The sequence below is a fragment of the Oncorhynchus mykiss genome, chromosome 2, assembly GCF_013265735.2.
Source record: "Oncorhynchus mykiss isolate Arlee chromosome 2, USDA_OmykA_1.1, whole genome shotgun sequence".
Classification (NCBI taxonomy): Eukaryota; Metazoa; Chordata; class Actinopteri; order Salmoniformes; family Salmonidae; genus Oncorhynchus; species Oncorhynchus mykiss.
The window spans coordinates 90,151,574-90,170,547 of NC_048566.1; the positions used below are offsets into that span (position 1 = coordinate 90,151,574).

Sequence of the window (18,974 nt, forward strand, 5' to 3'; positions counted from 1 at the left end):
GACATTATTTTCCTGACACCCCCGAGGGCCCTCACCTCCACCTGGGGGCGGCCCGTCAGGAAGTCCAGTACCCAGTTGCACAGGGCGGGATCGAGACCCAGGGTCTCGAGCTTGATGACGAGTTTAGAGGGTACTATGGTGTTGAATGCTGAGCTGTAGTCGATGAAAAGCATTCTCACATAGGTATTCCTCTTGTCCAGATGGGTTAGGGCAGTGTGGTTGCGATTGCGTCGTCTGTGGACCTATTGGGGTGGGTCTAGGGTGTCAGGTAGGGTGGCGGTGATATGGTCCTTGACTAGTCTCTCAAAGCACTTCATGATGACTGAGTGCTACGGGGCGGTAGTCGTTTAGCTCAGTTACCTTAGCTTTCTTGGGAACAGGAACAATGGTGGCCCTCTTGAAGCATGTGGGAACAGCTGACTGGGATAAGGATTGATTGATTGAATATGTCCGTAAACACACCAGCCAGCTGGTCTGCGCATGCTCTGAGAACGCGGCTGGGGATGCCGTCTGGGGTTAAATGTTTTAGTGAGTCGGCTGCAGTGAAGGAGAGTCCGCCGGTTTTGGTAGCGGGCTGTGTCAGTGGCACTGTATTGTCCTCAAAGCGAGCAAAAAAGTTATTTAGTCTGTCTGGGAGCAAGACACCCTGGTCTGCGACGGGGCTGGTTTTCTTTTTTAATCCGTGATTGACTGTAGACCCTGCCACATACCTCGTGTCTGAGCCGTTGAATTGCTACTCATGTCTCGATTTTCATGAAAAAGTTGGACATTTCACCTAGATATCCCTAATATGATGACTGCGGTGTACAACATGGAAGCTTATCAGGTTCTGATCATCTTACTATGCTTTTTCACCCGAGATTGGCCCCCAATTGCTAATCAATCAGTTCTTTATTCTCCAGGCTCTGCTTTGTCATCGAAATGGAAAACCTTACAATGAGTAACATCGTGATTTTCCCTAGAATTTTATTGCTGACCTCATTATGACAAAAAATGTATAAGGACCTTCCTATTTTGGCCCTAATGTGTCTGTTACATTTTTAAACATTTTTTTACCATCACCCACTGTCCTGGTACTATGTTATGTCCCCCCTCGGGACTTATCCTCCACACCTCTTTTACTTGTCTGTCTGCTTCCCTTACTGCATTAGAGTTGTATGCAATAGTTAAGCATTGTGTCACTCATAAAGTGAATGTCTGCTTTTCTCAAATCTAACGTGCCTAGTAGTGACATGGGTCGACCTGTGATGACCTCAAACGGACTCAACCCTGTGGTTTTCTTATGTGTTGCTCGTATACTACATAATACCTTAGGCAAAGCTTCCGGTCATGCCATCCCTTCTTGAATTGTTCAATGTAGAGTCAAGTTGCAAAATAACATCAAGGCCTAAAATAGGTTGTTCAAACAGCCCTGCATCAATCTTCATTGGACCAATAGAAATTGATAATGGTTTGTTTCTGTCTCCCACCCATCTTCTTGCCGGTGTACTGAGGACATACAGTTGATGTCGGAAGTTTACATACATTTAGGTTGGACTCATTAAAACTTGTTTTTCAACCACTCCACAAATTTCTTGTTTAACTGTTGAAGGAATTCTAAATTCCTCTGTTTTATTTCCCAATCAAAATTAAACACTCTATCAATGCATTCGAAGGGTTTGTAAGACCCCTAATTTCTAAGAATGGACAGAGCCCCGGTCTTAAAAGTCAGGTAACAGCGTTTAATTCAAAAGAGTACTGGGTACATGCACATTTTACCACAGGTTATAAACTGAAAATGACGTCAGCGTTTTCTAATGTTCCGTCTATTCTTGACACTGGTAGAAAGGCCCTATAGTTCAAGCCTTCCCTCCTCACCTAAAGCAAAGGTCAGTGTAGATAAGCATTCTAGACAGTCTGGAGATAGTTCATTCATTTGTACAAAGGAATAGACCATCATTGTTCCAACTTTTTCCCACGTTCACACACCTCCGTTCCAGTACCAAGGCTGTGTTCTCAAGCCTTCCCACATCCGTCTCCCTACCAATTTAATATAATTTACGAGTCAAGGGTTTCTTGTGTAGATAAGCATTCTAGCCAGTCTGATTCATTTGTACCAATGAACAGACTGTAATTGTTACTAAACTCCTGACCACATTCACTTCAGTACTGGGATCAGATAAGAAAATTCATACATGCATACATACAGTAATATTTAGTATTTTGATTAGTACATATACAGTACCATAATTGTATTCTGATTAGTACATCCTGATTGAAATGTATACATAATTAGTCATTATAGACAAAAATTCCCTTAACATTAACAAACTATAGTTTTGGCAGGTTGGTTAGGACATCTACTTTGTGCATGACACAAGTAATTTTTCCAACAATTGTTTACAGACAAATTATTTCACTTATAATTCACTGTATCACAATTCCAGTGGGTCAGAAGTTTACATACACTAAGTTGAATGTGCCTTTAGACAGCTTGGAAAATCCCAGAAAATTATGTCATGGCTTTAGACGCTTCTGATAGGCTAATTTGACACAATTTGAGTCAATTGGAAGTGTACCTGTGGATGTATTTCAAGGCCTACCTTCAAACTCAGTGCCTCTTTGCTTGACATCATGGAGAAATCAAAAGAAAGCAGCCTAAAAAAAAAACAATTGTAGACCTCCACAAGTCTGGTTCATCCTTGGGAGCAATTTCCAAATGCCTGAAGGTACCACGTTCATCTGTACAAACAATAGTACGCAAGTATAAACACCATGGGACCACGCAGTCATCATACTGCTCAGGAAGGAGACGCGTTCTGTCTCCTAAAGATGAACGTGCTTTGGTGTGAAAAGTGCAAATCACTCCCAGAACAACAGCAAAGGACTTTGAGAAGATGCTGGAGGAAATTGGTACAAAAGTATCAATATGCACAGTAAAATGAGTCCTATATCGACATAACCTGAAAAGCCACTCGGCAAGGAAGAAGCCACTGCTCAAAAACCGCCATAAAAAGCCAGACTACGGTTTGCAACTGCACATGGGGACAAAGATCGTACTTTTTGGAGAAATGTCCTCTGGTCTGATGAAACAAAATTAGAACTGTTTGGCCATAATGGTCATCGTCATGTTTGGCTGAAAAAGGGGCAATCTTGCAAGCTGAAGAACACCATCCCAACCGTGAAGCACGGGGGTGGCAGCATCATGTTGTGGGGGGGGCTTTGCTGCAGGAGGGACTGGTGCACTTCACAAAATAGATTGCATCATGAGGCAATGTGGATATATTGAAGCAACATCTCAAGACATCAAGTTAACGCTTGGTCGCAAATGGGTCTTCCAAATGGACAATGACCCCGAGCATACTTACAAAGTTGTGGCAAAATGGCTTAAGGACAACAAAGTCAAGGTATTGGAGTGGCCATCACAAAGCCCTGACCTCAATCCTATAGAACATTTTGTGAGCAGAACTGAAAAAGCATGTGCGAGCAAGGAAGCCTACAAACCTGACTCTGGCCAAAATTCACCCAACTTATTGTGGGAAGCTTGTGGAAGGCCACCCAAAACATTTGACTTAAGTTAAACAATTTAAAGGCAATGCTAACAAATACTAATTGAGTATGTGTAAACTTCTGACCCACTGGGAATGTGATGAAAGAAATAAAAGCTGAAATAAATCATTTTCTCTACTACTATTCTGACATTTCACATTAAAATAAAGTGGTGATCCTAACTGACCTGAGACGGAATTTTTACTAGGATAAAATGTCAGGAATTGTGAGACTGAGTTTAAATGTATTTGGTTAAGGTGTATGTAAACTTTCGAATTCAACTGTATATGTTTTGCATAAGATATGGGCAATACAGTGACTACAGCATCCGTATCTACTGAAAAATCTACTGCAAAGTTGTTAACCATCATGTTCACATATTCCATCTGATTTCATATGTACACCAGCTGAGATGGAACATAAGAGGGGGTCTATAAGTTTCCCTCCACAGCATCCAGCAAACTCTGCTGCTGAGCCGGAGAGAGCTTCTTAAATTTCTGCATCAGCTTTGCGTTGTTGGGGCTGTCTTCATTCCATTTCCCCTTAGACCCTGCTTCTCCTGGCCATTCCTCATAAGAACACATTTTCTTTTCCGACATTCTTGTTGCCAGTGACCAGATATCCCTCAATAATGACATACACCAGGTTTCTCATCTGCTGAACAAATAATGTTGGTTTCACTTGGAACCTGCGTATCTCTGATACCCACGTCTCATGGATGCTTCAAAGTATTTGACCATTCATCCAACTGTTTTGGAGATGCTGATTTATGTGTGATTACTGTCACCGGAGGTTTGTCTTGACTACCTTTTACAGCCTATGTTCTGGTTGGCCTAAGACATTGTTCATCACTGCTGTCAGAATCTGTTGACTCAATGCCAGGCAATGCTGACCAGATTCTTGAAACCCGATCATCCTTGCGCAACTCGGTGTGAGGGTAGATTGAGGGAACAAAGGGTCCACTTGTTGGAGCCAAGTCTGTTTTTTTACAACCCTCTCCTGTAATTGTTGAATCTCTTCTCTCAAGGTTTTTATGTTCACCAAGAGCTTTCAAACTATTCTTATCTCTCTGCAATGTCCTGTCATGATTCTCCAGAAATAATTTCTCATCCTGTTTTCTTACTTCGGCTAGAACCGGTAAAGACCATCTTTTTTTTTAGTCAACGAGTTAGACATCCTCTGTATTTTTCCCCAAGCTTTTTGTATGTCAGACAGATTCCATATTCCATCTTTGTCAACAATGACGGAATATTTCTTTATCTCTTGCATACACTTCTCTACTTTGAAATTGTTATTCATATCACTAGACAGTGAATGTAAAATATTTTTCATGGTGGGTGATAACCTTCAATCTGGATAATAACACAAAACAAATCTTAAGACTAGAGAAATTTATTGACAAATATTACGAAAACAAGCAACACCCAAAACATGACGGAGAGTAAGACATGGGAACAGATTTCAAAACGAAAACGTGATTCTTCTACAGACACAGACAATTTAATATTTTCACCACCGGGGATGGTAAAGGTCGAAACCCATCTGTTAAAATCGATAAATGACAAACTGGGTATACTTGAATTAGTCAGTAACGATATAAGAGTTGAAGGCTCTTATAGTCTCGAGATGAGTGATGAAAAAGCTGCAACATTGGAGAAGGAAACAAACAAGCTCAAAGTGACAGTCAATAAGATTGAAACCGAAGTGAATGAAAACTGTTCTGAGAGAAGCCTTACTTGAAATACAGACTAGATCCATGAGCGAGAATCTGGTACTTACAGGTATCCAAAAGAAAGGAGAAGTTCCTGAATCTGTAGTTAGAGTTCCTCCTTACAGCGCTTCAGATTCCACGAGAAGCGATCAACTAAATGTAACTCGAACGCTTAGCCTTTTGTTAACAACACTGTCATCTCAGATTTTCAAAATATGCTTTTCAACCAAAGCTACACAAGCATTTGTGTAAGAGTATTGATAGCCTAGCATAGCATTAAGCCTAGCATTCATCAGGCAACATTTTCACAAAAACAAGAAAAGCATTCAAATAAAAATAATTTACCTTTGAAGAACTTCGGATGTTTTCAATGACGAGACTCTTAGTTAGATAGCAAATGTTCATTTTTCCCTAAAATATTATTTGTGTAGACGAAATAGCTCTGTTTTGTTCATCACGTTTGGCTAAGAAAAATACCGGAAAATGCATTCACTTACAACGCCAAACTTTTTTCAAAATTTGCTCCATAATATCGACAGAAACATGGCAAACGTTGTTTAGAATCAATCCTCAAGGTGTTTTTCACATATCTATTCGATAATCTATCAGTGGTGGCAGCTGGCTTCTCAACAGAAGCAAATACTGCAGCTGGAGATTACGCAATAATTGCAACGGATGACACCAAGCGACCACCTGGTAGATGTAGTCTCTTATGGTCAATCTTCCAATGATATGCCTACAAATTTGTCACAATGCTGTAGACACCTTGGGGAAAACGTGGAAAACGTAAGCTGACTCCTAGCTCCTTCACGGCCATATAAGGAGTCATTGGAATGAGGCGGTTTAAAAAAATGCGGCACTTCCTGATTGGATTTTTATCTGGGTTTCGCCTGTAACATCAGTTCTGTGGCACTCACAGACAATATCTTTGCAGTTTTGGAAACGTCAGTGTTTTCTTTCCAAAGCTGTCAATTATATGCATAGTCGAGCATCTTTTCGTGACAAAATATCTTGTTTAAAAGATTTTTTCATCCAAAAATTAAAATATTTATCGAAGAAGTTAAGGAGCGGGACACTAATCCGGATGCTTATAAGAAGTCCCGCTATGTCCTCAGACGAACCATCAAACAGGAAAAGCGTCAATATAGGATTAAGATCGCGCCGGTGTAGTAGGATTCAGATGCTGGTCGGATGTGGCAGTGCTTGAAAACTATGGACTACATAAGGAAATGCAGCCGCGAGCTGCCCAGTGACGCGAGCCTACCAGATGAGCTAAATTCGTTTTATGCTCGCTTCGAGAAAAGCAACACTTAAACATGCATGAGAGCACCAGCTATTCTGGGCGACTGTGTGATAATGCTCTCGGTAGCTGATGTGAGCAAGACCTTCAAACAGGTCAACATTCACAAAGCTGCGGGGCCAGACGGATTGCCAGGACGTGTTCAGCGCAGACCAACTGGCAAGTGTCTTCGCTGACATTTTTCAACCTCTCCCTGACCGAGTCTGTAATACCTACATGTTTCAAGCAGACCACCATAGTCCCTATGCCCAAGGAAGCGAAGGTAACCTGCCTAAATTATTATTGCCCCGTAGCACTCATGTCAGTAGCCATGAAGTGCTTTGAAAGGCTATCAACAGCATCATCCTGGATACTCTAGACCCACTCCAATTCGCGTACCGCCCCAACAGATCCACATATGATGCAATCTCAATGCCCTTTCCCACCTGGACAAAAGGAACACCTATGTGAGAATTCTGTTCATTGACTACAGCTCAGCGTTCAATACCATATTTCCCACAAAGCTCATCACTAAGCTAAAGACCCTGGGACAACACCTCCCTCTGTAACTGGATCCTGGACTTCCTGACAGGCCGCCCCCAGGTAATAAGTGTAGGCAACAACACGTCTGCCACGCTGATCCTCAACACTGGGGTCCCACAGGGATGCATGTTTAGTCCCTTCCTGTACTTCCTGTTCACCCACAAGATTGTGAGCAAGACAAAGAAGCCAATTGTGAACTACAGGGAAAGGCGGGCCAAACAGGCCTCCATTACCATCGACAGGGCTGTAGTGGAGCGGGTCGAGAGTTTCAAGTTCCTTGGTGTCCACATCACCAACAAACTATCATGATCCAAACACACCAAGACAGTCGTGAAGAGGGCACGACAACACCTTTTCCCCCAGAGACTGAAAAGATTTGTCATGGGTCTCCAGATCCTGAAAAAGTTCTACAGCTGAACCGTTGAGAGCATCCGGACCGGTTGCATCACCGCCTGGTATGGCAATGCTCGGCATTTGACCATAAGGCGCTACAGAGGGTAGTGCTTACGGCCCAGTACATACACTGGGGCCATCCAGGACCTATATACTAGGTAGTGTCAGAGGAAAGCCCAAAATATTGTCAATGGCTCCATTCACCCAAGTCTCAGACTTGTTCTCTCTGCTACTGCACGGCAAGCGGTACCGGAGCGCCAAGTCTAGGACCAAAAGGCTCATTAACAGCTTCTACGCCCAAGCCATAAGACTGCTGAACAATTAATCAAATGGCCACCCGGACTATTTACATTGACACCCCCCCCCACCACCACACACCCTTGTTTTTACACTGCTGCTACTCGCTGTTTGTTATCTATGCATAGTCACTTTACCCCTACCTACGTAAACAAATGAAGTCGAGGAGTATGAATACTTTCTGAAGGCAGTGAAATTTCGTTACCGAAGTGCATTTTCACCCATTCTAGGTAGATGAGGTGGATACCCTATTCATTCTAGTCTAATTCCCAGGTCTCGTATGACATCCCTGATGCTGGCGTCCCGGGACGGCTACAGTCAGGTAATCAACCTGCTGTTGTCTCACGGGGCAGAGGTCAACTCCCAGGATGAAAATGGGTACACGGTAAGAATGCCTACCTGGTGCAATGCCTGTCTCACATAAGCAGACAATTTTATTCATCAGCCTTCTCTACGTCCCAATAATCTCTCCTTTCTCCAAAAGTGTGGACTTGTTCACTTCCCTTGGGACATAGCTTGAAAGCATTTACAAGCATTTTGCTACACCCGCAATAACATCTGCTAAATATGTGTACATGTTATTTGAAAGAAAATGACTGGTTTAGGAAATATGTTGTAAACTCCCTCCAGCCTATGCTTACAACAATCAAATGCTTTTACATTATCTTGATTGATTCTAACTGTGATTGATAGTAATGATTGGTGACACTGTGGTTATTAATAGTAATTAGGATGCCGCTAGACATTGATAGGTGATGACCTGCTGTGACCTTTGACCCCAGGCCCTGAGTGTGGCGGTGCAGTACGGAAGAGAAGAGGCCGTCCTCAAGCTGCTCCAGCTGGGGGCAGACAAGACCCTCAAGACCAAAGCAGAGAAGAGTGCTGCCGACTTGGCCAAGGTCTTCAAACGACCACAGGTAAACACAACCAGTAATTATATTATTTATACTGAACAAAAATATAAATGCATAAATGTTAACGATTTTACTTAGTTATAATTCATATAAGGAAATAAGTCAATTGAAATAAATTAACTAGGCCCTAATCTACGGATTTCACATGACTGGGCAGGGGCGCAGCCATGTGTGGGCCTGGGAGGGCATAGGCCCACCCACCTGGGAGCCAGGCCCAGCCAATCCCTCACAAAAAATCTTTATTACAGACAGAAATACTCCTCAGTTTCATTAGCTGTCCGTATGGCTGGTCTCAGACAATCTCGCAGGTAAAGAAGCTGAATGTGGAGGTCCTGGGCCGGCATGGTTACGCGTGGTCTGCGGTTGTGAGGCCGGTTGGACGTACTGGCAAATTAACATTCAATTCTCTGGCAACAGTTCTGGTCGATATTCCTGCAGTCAGCTTGCCAACGGCATTCTCCCTCTAAACTTGAGACATCTGTGCCATTGTGTGACAAAACTACACATATTAGAGTGGCCTTTTATTGTCCCCAGCACAAGGTTGCACCTGTGTAATGATCATGCTGTTTAATCAGCTTCTTGATATGCCACACCTGTCAGGTGGATGGATTATCTTGACAAAGGAGAACTACTCACTAACAGGGATGTAAACAACTGTGTGCACAAAATTTGAGAGAAATAAGCTTTTTGTGCGTATGGAACATTTCTGGGATCTCTAATTTCAGCTTATGAAACATGGGGCCAACATGTTGCGTCTATTTTAGTTCAGTATATATTATCAAGAGGCTGGAAAGAGTGCTTCTGACATAGCCACGGTGTTCAATTGACCACATGTAGAACCAACAGAACCTCACAGTCACAACTTTGTTTCCCACATAGTTAGCCAAGTACATAACTCTGGCACCTAAATCTGGTGTTTAAACAACCACAGGTACAGTAAAACCAAACACTAACCACAGCCACAAATTTACCACACTATGAAATGGTAGTCTTGAGGCGTGAGACTAGCACCAATTTCCCCTTCTCTTGCAAACATATAAAATACACGGAGTGTACAAAACATTAGGAACACCTTCCTAATATTGAATTGCACCCCCTTTTGCCCTCAGAGCAGCCTCAATTCGTCTGGGCTTGGACTCTACAAGGTGTCTAAAGCGTTCCACAGGGATGCTGGTCCGTGTTGATGCCAATGCTTCCCACAGTTGTGTGAAGTTGTCTGGATGTCCTTTGGGTGGCTGACCATTCTTGATGCACACAGGAAACTGCTGAGCATGAAAAACCCAGCAGCACTGCAGTTCTTGACACTCAAACCGGTGTACCTGGCACCTACTACCATACCTTGTTCAATGGCACTTCAATATTTTATTTCCCATTCACCCTCTAAATGGTACACATACACAATCCTCGATGTCTCAAGGCTTAATAATCCTTTTAAAAATCTCTCCTCCCCTTCATCTACACCAGCGGAAATGGATTTAACAAGTGACATCAATAAGGGATCATAGCTTTCACCTGGTCAGTCTGCCATGGAAAGAGTTTTGTGTATCAGGTCTTCTTTCCTCGCAGATTGCCAGGATCCTGGCGTCCCCAGGCAATGCCCTCACCAACGGGCAGGTAACCTCCTCGAAGGAGGAGACCCTCTTCAAGTTCTTCAAGAGGGACCCCGATCTATCTGCTGACTCCAAGGAGCGGTGAGACCATGGCTAAATCTCAATTTGTCTTATTGCTATTCCTTACATCCTATATCCTCTTCTCAACCGTAATGGAGGAGGTAAAAGGTCCCTCCCCTCAGGTGTTATTTTACCATTTGTTTTTAGGACAGAGGATGCGAGGAATCAAGGTAAGATGAATTGAGAAAAGGCCACAGATCAGTCAGTGGACGCCAGCAGCCGTGATTGGCATTTGGGGCCCTCTAGTGGACGTAGAGTTGAGTGTCCCATGCCATGAGACCGGTTTTTAGATGTAAACAAACATCTAGCTGCTAAATCTGCACCATAATGCTTTAACATATTTAGTCTGTATTTGACTGTTGAAGATTCAATGTTTTAATTTGGATTGTTTAATCTGTCAATGTTTATCTGTTCTGAAATATTTTAGGCGGCCGACTTGGCAACGTGGGGTTGATGTAGTACGCTCTTAAACCTATTTATGTTTTTATTTATTGCTTTTATTTAACCCGTAGGAAGTTATTGAGAATGCATTACTTGTCTGAGAGCATAAGCAAACTGACTTATTTTACAAATAATGTTGAGTAGGTGATTTAAAGGTTGATTTGTTGATCAGAGATTCTGCACAGTTGGACTGCAATGTGGTCAATCTCAAACGCGCCCATTCACTTTCAAAATTACGACTTTGAACCTCTCCTAGTCTGGCCAAACTGTGTGATATCGAGCTGCTTCTGCACGGACTCAACCTGGAGTACCTCTCTGACATAATGCTAGTAAGTAGTGTACCCCTTCACACACACACACACACACAGACACAGGAGTACCTCTGACATTGTTTGAGTACTGTACCTCATCCTCACTGTGATTGGACAGTTTTCAGATTTCCATACCTCCCTCATGCCATATTCCAGCATATGGTATTATCAAATACCTGTCCAACCCTACTACTGGCTTATTGATGTTGAGCAGGCAGGTGTAAAGACTGTGGGTCTGACTGGAGTGATTGGGTGAAAAACTATAGTGTATGAAGCTCAGTTTGGGGTGGTGGGGGTGGATTGATGTTTTCATCATTAGGTTGAATAGACATACCGGTAACAAGTAGCTTCACAACACAAACACATACTGTAATTGGTTACTGGTATTTAAATTAAAAAAACTTACCGGTAGCTACACAAATGCAGATTGTAAATGATTGTACAATATCTGTTCAGGGTTTAGGCTGGTTTGCAAGTTGTCAGATCATCAAAGTAGTTTTTCTTCTCTCCGCAGGAAAATGACATCACTTGGAGCTACCTGGTAACCATGGAGAAGGATGACCTGGAGAAGGTATGAAAGACCTCTTTATGTCAGTCTGTCTGGCAGCAAGTTTCCAGGTTTTTCAGAAATCTATGGTTCCTGGACTCAGTAGAGAATTAGCATGGAAGGAATCCTCCAACTGGGAATGCTTCAACCAGGATTTCTGAAAAACCTGGGAACTTTGGGAACGTTTTGGGAATTTTGCAACCTGAGTTACCAGTATGTTGCCCAGTTATTAATGTTGCGTTCTTCCCCAGATTGGTATCTCTGACCCAGAGGACCAGCAGAAGGTTCTGAGTGCAGTGAAAGAGATGCATCTAGACCGGGTCGACCTAGACACTGTCGACCAGCTGGAGAACATAGACACCGGGTAACATTAAAGTACAATGAAAAAATATATTATTTTGAGCAATTCCTTCCAGGTCAAATCGTCAAGCACAATAACATATTTTCTTGACACATTATATATGCAACACAAACACCTACAGACTTACATGACATACTGTACACAGTCCATCCTCCAGCACACCACTGGAAGTCATTCCTCAGACTGACCTAAAGCATCCATCCCACTGTTATTCTCCCACTGCCTCACCTCTTATATCCTCTCCGAGCTTCTGAGAGCAGAGTCCTAATGGTTTATTAAATGGGGCCGTAATGATTTGTAAGGTGAGAGGAGATGGAATGAAATCCCCTCTTTCACCCCCACTTCTCTCTGTGACTGATGATAGGATAGCTCTCAGGCCAAGCGGTACTGTAGTGTCAGGGCCAGGGGTACAGGGGTACTTTTACTGAGCCTTTAAATCCCCCAGGAGTAAATCCTCTGATGGCCACACTGTAAACATTAAAGCACTAGATTACCACATCCCTTATGCTTTATGCTCATCCCAGGACCTAGTGGCCATGTTCTAGTTGGCCTGGGATGTTAGATGTTCACGTTCTAGTTGGCCTGCGATGTTAGACGTTCATGTTCTAGTTGGCCTGGGATGTTAGATGTTCACGCTCTAGTTGGCCTGGGATGTTAGTTGGCCTGGGATGTTAGTTGGCCATGTTCTAGTTGGCCTGGGATGTTAGTTGGCCTGGGATGTTAGTTTGCCATGTTCTAGTTGGCCTGGGATGTTAGATGGTCATGTTCTAGTTGGCCTGGGATGTTAGATGGTCATGTTCTAGTTGGCCTGGGATGTTAGATGTTCTAGTTGGCCTGGGATGTTAGATGGTCATGTTCTAGTTGGCCTGGGATGTTAGATGGTCATGTTCTAGTTGGCCTGGGATGTTAGATGGTCATGTTCTAGTTGGCCTGGGATGTTAGATGGTCATGTTCTAGTTGGCCTGGGATGTTAGATGTTCACGCTCTAGTTGTCCTGGGATGTTAGATGGTCATGTTCTAGTTGGCCTGGGATGTTAGATGGTCATGTTCTAGTTGGCCTGGGATGTTAGATGGTCATGTTCTAGTTGGCCTGGGATGTTAGATGGTCATGTTCTAGTTGGCCTGGGATGTTAGATGGTCATGTTCTAGTTGGCCTGGGATGTTAGACGGTCATGTTCTAGTTGGCCTGGGATGTTAGATGGTCATGTTCTAGTTGGCCTGGGATGTTAGATGGTCATGTTCTAGTTGGCCTGGGATGTTAGATGGTCATGTTCTAGTTGGCCTGGGATGTTAGACGGTCATGTTCTAGTTGGCCTGGGATGTTAGACGGTCATGTTCTAGTTGGCCTGGGATGTTAGATGTTCTAGTTGGCCTGGGATGTTAGATGGTCATGTTCTAGTTGGCCTGGGATGTTAGATGTTCTAGTTGGCCTGGGATGTTAGACGGTCATGTTCTAGTTGGCCTGGGATGTTAGATGGTCATGTTCTAGTTGGCCTGGGATGTTAGATGTTCTAGTTGGCCTGGGATGTTAGATGGTCATGTTCTAGTTGGCCTGGGATGTTAGATGTTCTAGTTGGCCTGGGATGTTAGACGGTCATGTTCTAGTTGGCCTGGATGTTAGATGGTCATGTTCTAGTAGGCCTGGATGTTAGATGGTCATGTTCTAGTTGGCCTGGGATGTTAGATGTTCTAGTTGGCCTGGGATGTTAGACGGTCATGTTCTAGTTGGCCTGGGATGTTAGATGGTCATGTTCTAGTTGGCCTGGGATGTTAGATGTTCTAGTTGGCCTGGGATGTTAGATGGTCATGTTCTAGTTGGCCTGGGATGTTAGATGTTCTAGTTGGCCTGGGATGTTAGACGGTCATGTTCTAGTTGGCCTGGGATGTTAGATGGTCATGTTCTAGTTGGCCTGGGATGTTAGATGTTCTAGTTGGCCTGGGATGTTAGATGTTCTAGTTGGCCTGGGATGTTAGACGGTCATGTTCTAGTTGGCCTGGGATGTTAGATGGTCATGTTCTAGTTGGCCTGGGATGTTAGATGTTCTAGTTGGCCTGGGATGTTAGACGGTCATGTTCTAGTTGGCCTGGATGTTAGATGGTCATGTTCTAGTAGGCCTGGATGTTAGATGGTCATGTTCTAGTTGGCCTGGGATGTTAGATGTTCTAGTTGGCCTGGGATGTTAGACGGTCATGTTCTAGTTGGCCTGGGATGTTAGATGGTCATGTTCTAGTTGGCCTGGGATGTTAGATGTTCTAGTTGGCCTGGGATGTTAGATGTTCTAGTTGGCCTGGGATGTTAGATGTTCTAGTTGGCCTGGGATGTTAGATGTTCTAGTTGGCCTGGGATGTTAGATGTTCTAGTTGGCCTGGGATGTTAGATGTTCTAGTTGGCCTGGGATGTTAGATGTTCTAGTTGGCCTGGGATGTTAGATGTATTTTTACTTGTAGTACATCACTAATGGACTGACAGAGATGGGTGGACGGGGGGGATCTTCACACTGGGGGACAACTGACACGGACGGGCGACTGGGCAGACACGGTTAAATCAACTGACCTCTACACAACAGACAAATGAACAAACATAAGACTATGTGTGGCCAATGGCTAGGATTTCCTCTCATAACTCAAAACTAGATTAAAAACTTTTACATCCAAATTATTTGTACATCGTATTCATCGCGGCCTGATCTTTAAATATGTTTTGTTGCTGCGATTGTTCCACTGCCCTTTGTATGTTGTTGGATTGTTTTATCTTAGTGGTACATATCCCTGCATGTGTAGCAGCCGTTTTGTGATGCTCACACTCTGTCAGTGGTCGTGTAAACAGTGTCAGTCAGACTGGAGTTACTATCTCCTTCCAGAGGCTCGGGACCAGGGACTACAGCTCTGTTAGTTTATCTAGCGCACCCAAGACTGATAGTACAGGATAGAGAGGAGCAGAGGAGAGGGGGAGATGTCTGTCTGTTGTAGGTGACCTCTGTCTCTCCCTCCCTCCTGGTCTAGGTGAGACCTATAGGGGGTATACTTGAGATGGGCAGGAATGCAGACTGACACGGGTTGTGCTGCTCACCCACTCACACTGACAGTCACACATAAACACACTTGGGTTGAGGTAGAAAGAGATTCATCAACCATGCATGGTCACGGTTAATCAAATATCCGGATGTTTGGCCTATTTTAACAATGAAAAGGCTATGTCTAAATTAAATTATCCTTGTGACATTTCTACCTACAAGGATATACCATGACATTTGAAATTCTTAATTTAGTAAAACAAAAATCTTTTCAATGTACTTTTTCTAATGGTGCATAGAGTTACTGCCCTCCAGGTTGCCCTGGCATCGGCATGCTGTTAACCCCTCTTCAAGTAGAAATTAAAGGCACTCTGCAAATGTATCAATGCAAAACACTCACCAGAAAGGCTATTTGTAACAGAATCAGTTCTATCATTGCCAAAATCTGACTTTTCCTTCGCTGTTGCTGACAAATTACAGAAGAAAGGCACCCTGTCCGCTGTTTACCTCTGCCATGTACATTTCAGCATTCTAATTGGTCAAGAGTTGACTATATAAAAATGGTATAATTTAAAATGACCATCCCTGTCATCAACACTGATAGTGGGAAGTATTGTGAAAAGTTGTCTAATGGTGTATGTGTGTCCTTATAGAAGTGAGGAGCTGTATAACTTCCTGATCAGTCTGAGGCAGCAATGCTGCTACTTGACAGAGACAGTACAGGACGTCATCAGCCGCTTCCCCCGCCGAGCTTCTGAGGTGTGTGTGTCATTCCCTGTCCCTCTCTGATAATCTAAAGGACTGGCGACTGATCCATCAATGCTGTTGTCTGACTGAAAGCAGACAGTATGGTTGTATAACCTACTAAAGCAATTTCCCTTTCAGCCCTGAAAGGAGGGTGCCCCCACTCATGTTTGTGGTTAGATTAAGTGAGTGCGTTTTCAGTCAGACACTATAGTACTGATGGATTTTCTAGAGCGAACCTGTTTCTAGCTCCCCTAATTTACTTTCTGTCCTCAGCTGGTGTTGTCCCTGGACCCTAAGAAGGAGGCCCAGGCCATCTGTAATGAGCTGGTGGCCCAGACTGGAGACCTGCAGAAAGAGGTCGCCTGCCTCAAGAACCTGCTGCACAAGGTACATCTCACACCTTTTTCTCTGACTGCTGTGTACGTGTCACTGTCACCCAAGAGCCCCCGCCACTATGTTTCTGCTCCCCTCAGTGGGCCACTCTGAGAGAACGGTCTGTTTCCTTCGTCTGGTCCCCCACACCCTTTCACTGCCCTAACCATCTCTCTGTCTGGTCCTCCACACCCTTTCACTGCCCTAACCATCTCTCTGTCTGGTCCTCCACACCCTTTCACTGCCCTAACCATCTCTCTGTCTGGTCCTCCACACCCTTTCACTGCCCTAACCATCTCTCTGTCTGGTCCTCCACACCCTTTCACTGCCCTAACCATCTCTCTGTCTGGTCCTCCACACCCTTTCACTGCCCTAACCATCTCTCTGTCTGGTCCTCCACACCCTTTCACTGCCCTAACCATCTCTCTGTCTGGTCCTCCACACCCTTTCACTGCCCTAACCATCTCTCTGTCTGGTCCTCCACACCCTTTCACTGCCCTAACCATCTCTCTGTCTGGTCCTCCACTCCCTTTCACTGCCCTAACCATCTCTGTCTGGTCCTCCACACCCTTTCACTGCCCTAACCATCTCTCTGTCTGGTCCTCCACACCCTTTCACTGCCCTAACCATCTCTCTGTCTGGTCCCCCACACCCTTTCACTGCCCTAACCATCTCTCTCTGTCTGGTCACCCACACCCTTTCACTGCCCTAACCATCTCTCTGTCTGGTCACCCACACCCTTTCACTGCCCTAACCATCTCTCTGTCTGGTCACCCACACCCTTTCACTGCCCTAACCATCTCTCTGTCTGGTCCTCCACACCCTTTCACTGCCCTAACCATCTCTCTGTCTGGTCACCCACACCCTTTCACTGCCCTAACCATCTCTTCCCAGGTCTGGTCCAAGCGTCCTGCAAACTTGGGTCAACTCCCCTTCTCATCCTCGCCATTGCTCATCCAGCATTTACACACGGCGTGTGTGCGCTGTGTGTAGGATTCTGACAGGGCAAGTCCTCACAGCCTATAACTCAGAGACAGTGTGACAGTGTCCTGTCAGAGTGGAGACGGGGGGGATAGGGTGAGGAAGGAGGGGGGTAGCCCCGGACGCTGTCGGTGTCAGACAGGAATCCGACAACCAACAGAGGCCATTTGGAGACACTGGCTCAGTGCCCAGGGGGGGAAGGCCCTTGCACCCGTTTATCTTATCTGTGGGGGCTCGTCTTGACACCCATCCCCCTACACAGAGCGCAGGTGCGCGCACACACAATCTATCTGCCCGGCCAGAAAGTTTGGAGATGAGGGGGCATAAATTGTTCCCTGGGTTGGACATTACTGTGTAGAATGGTAGATCTGTGCCATATGTACCTGTCAGGTGCAGAACTGTGCAGAGTGGTTCTCTTATTCAAACTCTAATTTGCATACTTAAGCAGATCACCTCACCCAGATCGGTTTCATTTTATTCCTAATAAATGATTGATAGGACACAAGTCACATGACAAAACACTGCTCATGGCTACCATCTAGTGTCGAGACGGAAGGTTCTTGTAGGGCAGGGGTGTCAAATATACAATCTGACGCTGTTCAATCCAAGGGGGGGAAACAAACTCAATATGACTAAAACCAAATGGAAACAGTGTAGTAACAATAATGGACTTATATTCATACAGTTTCTGGACTGTCCAGCTCACTGATAATCACTGAAATGAAAGCTAGACAGTCAGGGAGCATTAAAAAAAGAGGAGAAAAAACAATATTTTGAGGGCAAGGAAATATAATAAAATTCAATGTGGACCTTGTTGAAGACCGAATCCCCCCCCCCCCCCCCCCCCCCCATAATAATCAGATTAACTTGGGAGTACTATTTTCAAAATGTCATACTTTAACACTTTCTTTTTTATACTAGTATGGGTATTTGGTCACGTCCATGGTGTGTGCGCATCTCTAGTTTGTGTGCTCTTTCTCACCTCTTACCTTGTGACGTTCTGCTGCTCCTCTTCCTAAGATGGACCCAGCAGGAGATTTCTGCCCACTTCCTCAACCTGGTTCCCACGGCGACTGGAGGAGACGGGTCCTGAAGAGGCTTGCACTGAGCATGCTTGGAGCAGGCCTGCTGTTTGCCCTGTCCAGAGCAAAGAGTGCCAAGATTTACCTTTAGACTGACAGCTCCATTATTATCCAATTTACTCTTACTTTGGATAAATTGTCATAGGTTATCAATCAATTAGCTTAATTGTCTTAATTTACATTTCTGTTTGAGGAATTATGCCGAATGAGAATAACGCGAATGCAAAAAAGTTTGGTTTTTGATTGAGATTCCTTATATTTGTTATACTTTGTTCTTGTTTTTTATTGAGTTCTTAATTGTTTTAAGCAATTTTCTGGGCTTTTGTAAAATAAAAACTATTTCTTTATCCAGCATTTTCTTTGCATTAAGTTGCTGCACAAGTTAGGACACTATTAGGGAAATCCATCCCCTACATATTATGCAATACTTTATGTAGTTGACTATATGACAAACTATTTAGGCTACTAAAAATCTAATTACATTTTTTTGGTCACATACACATATTTAGCAGATGTTATTGCGGGTGTAGCGAAATACTTGCATTCCTAGTTCCAACAGTGAAGTAATATCTAACAATACACATAAATATAAAAGTCAAAGAATGTAATTAAGAAATATATAAATGTTAAGTCGAGCAATGTCCAGGGTATGTACAGTATCCGTCAAGTTTGGACACACCTACTCATTCAAGGGTTTTTCTTTATTTTTACTATTTTCTACATGGTAAAAGAAAAGTGAAGTCATCAAAACTATGAAATAACACATATGGAATCATCTAATAA

General features: G+C 43.9%; 1 protein-coding gene across 3 annotated transcripts in view; it reads left to right on the plus strand.

Annotated features, from left to right (window-relative positions):
• asz1 (ankyrin repeat, SAM and basic leucine zipper domain containing 1) overlaps positions 1-18,542 on the plus strand; it is a 39,576-nt gene extending 21,034 nt beyond the window's left edge. For all 3 annotated transcript variants that reach the window (XM_036958742.1, XM_036958738.1, XM_036958735.1), the window contains 9 exons: positions 8,025-8,136; positions 8,534-8,668; positions 10,232-10,356; positions 11,033-11,105; positions 11,602-11,658; positions 11,886-11,998; positions 15,663-15,768; positions 16,030-16,143; positions 18,130-18,542. In XM_036958742.1, coding sequence (XP_036814637.1) covers positions 8,025-8,136; positions 8,534-8,668; positions 10,232-10,356; positions 11,033-11,105; positions 11,602-11,658; positions 11,886-11,998; positions 15,663-15,768; positions 16,030-16,143; positions 18,130-18,282 — 988 coding nt within the window. In that variant the 3' untranslated portion in view covers positions 18,283-18,542. The remainder of the gene's footprint in view (positions 1-8,024; positions 8,137-8,533; positions 8,669-10,231; positions 10,357-11,032; positions 11,106-11,601; positions 11,659-11,885; positions 11,999-15,662; positions 15,769-16,029; positions 16,144-18,129) is intronic.
• The last annotated feature ends 432 nt before the right edge of the window (positions 18,543-18,974 follow it).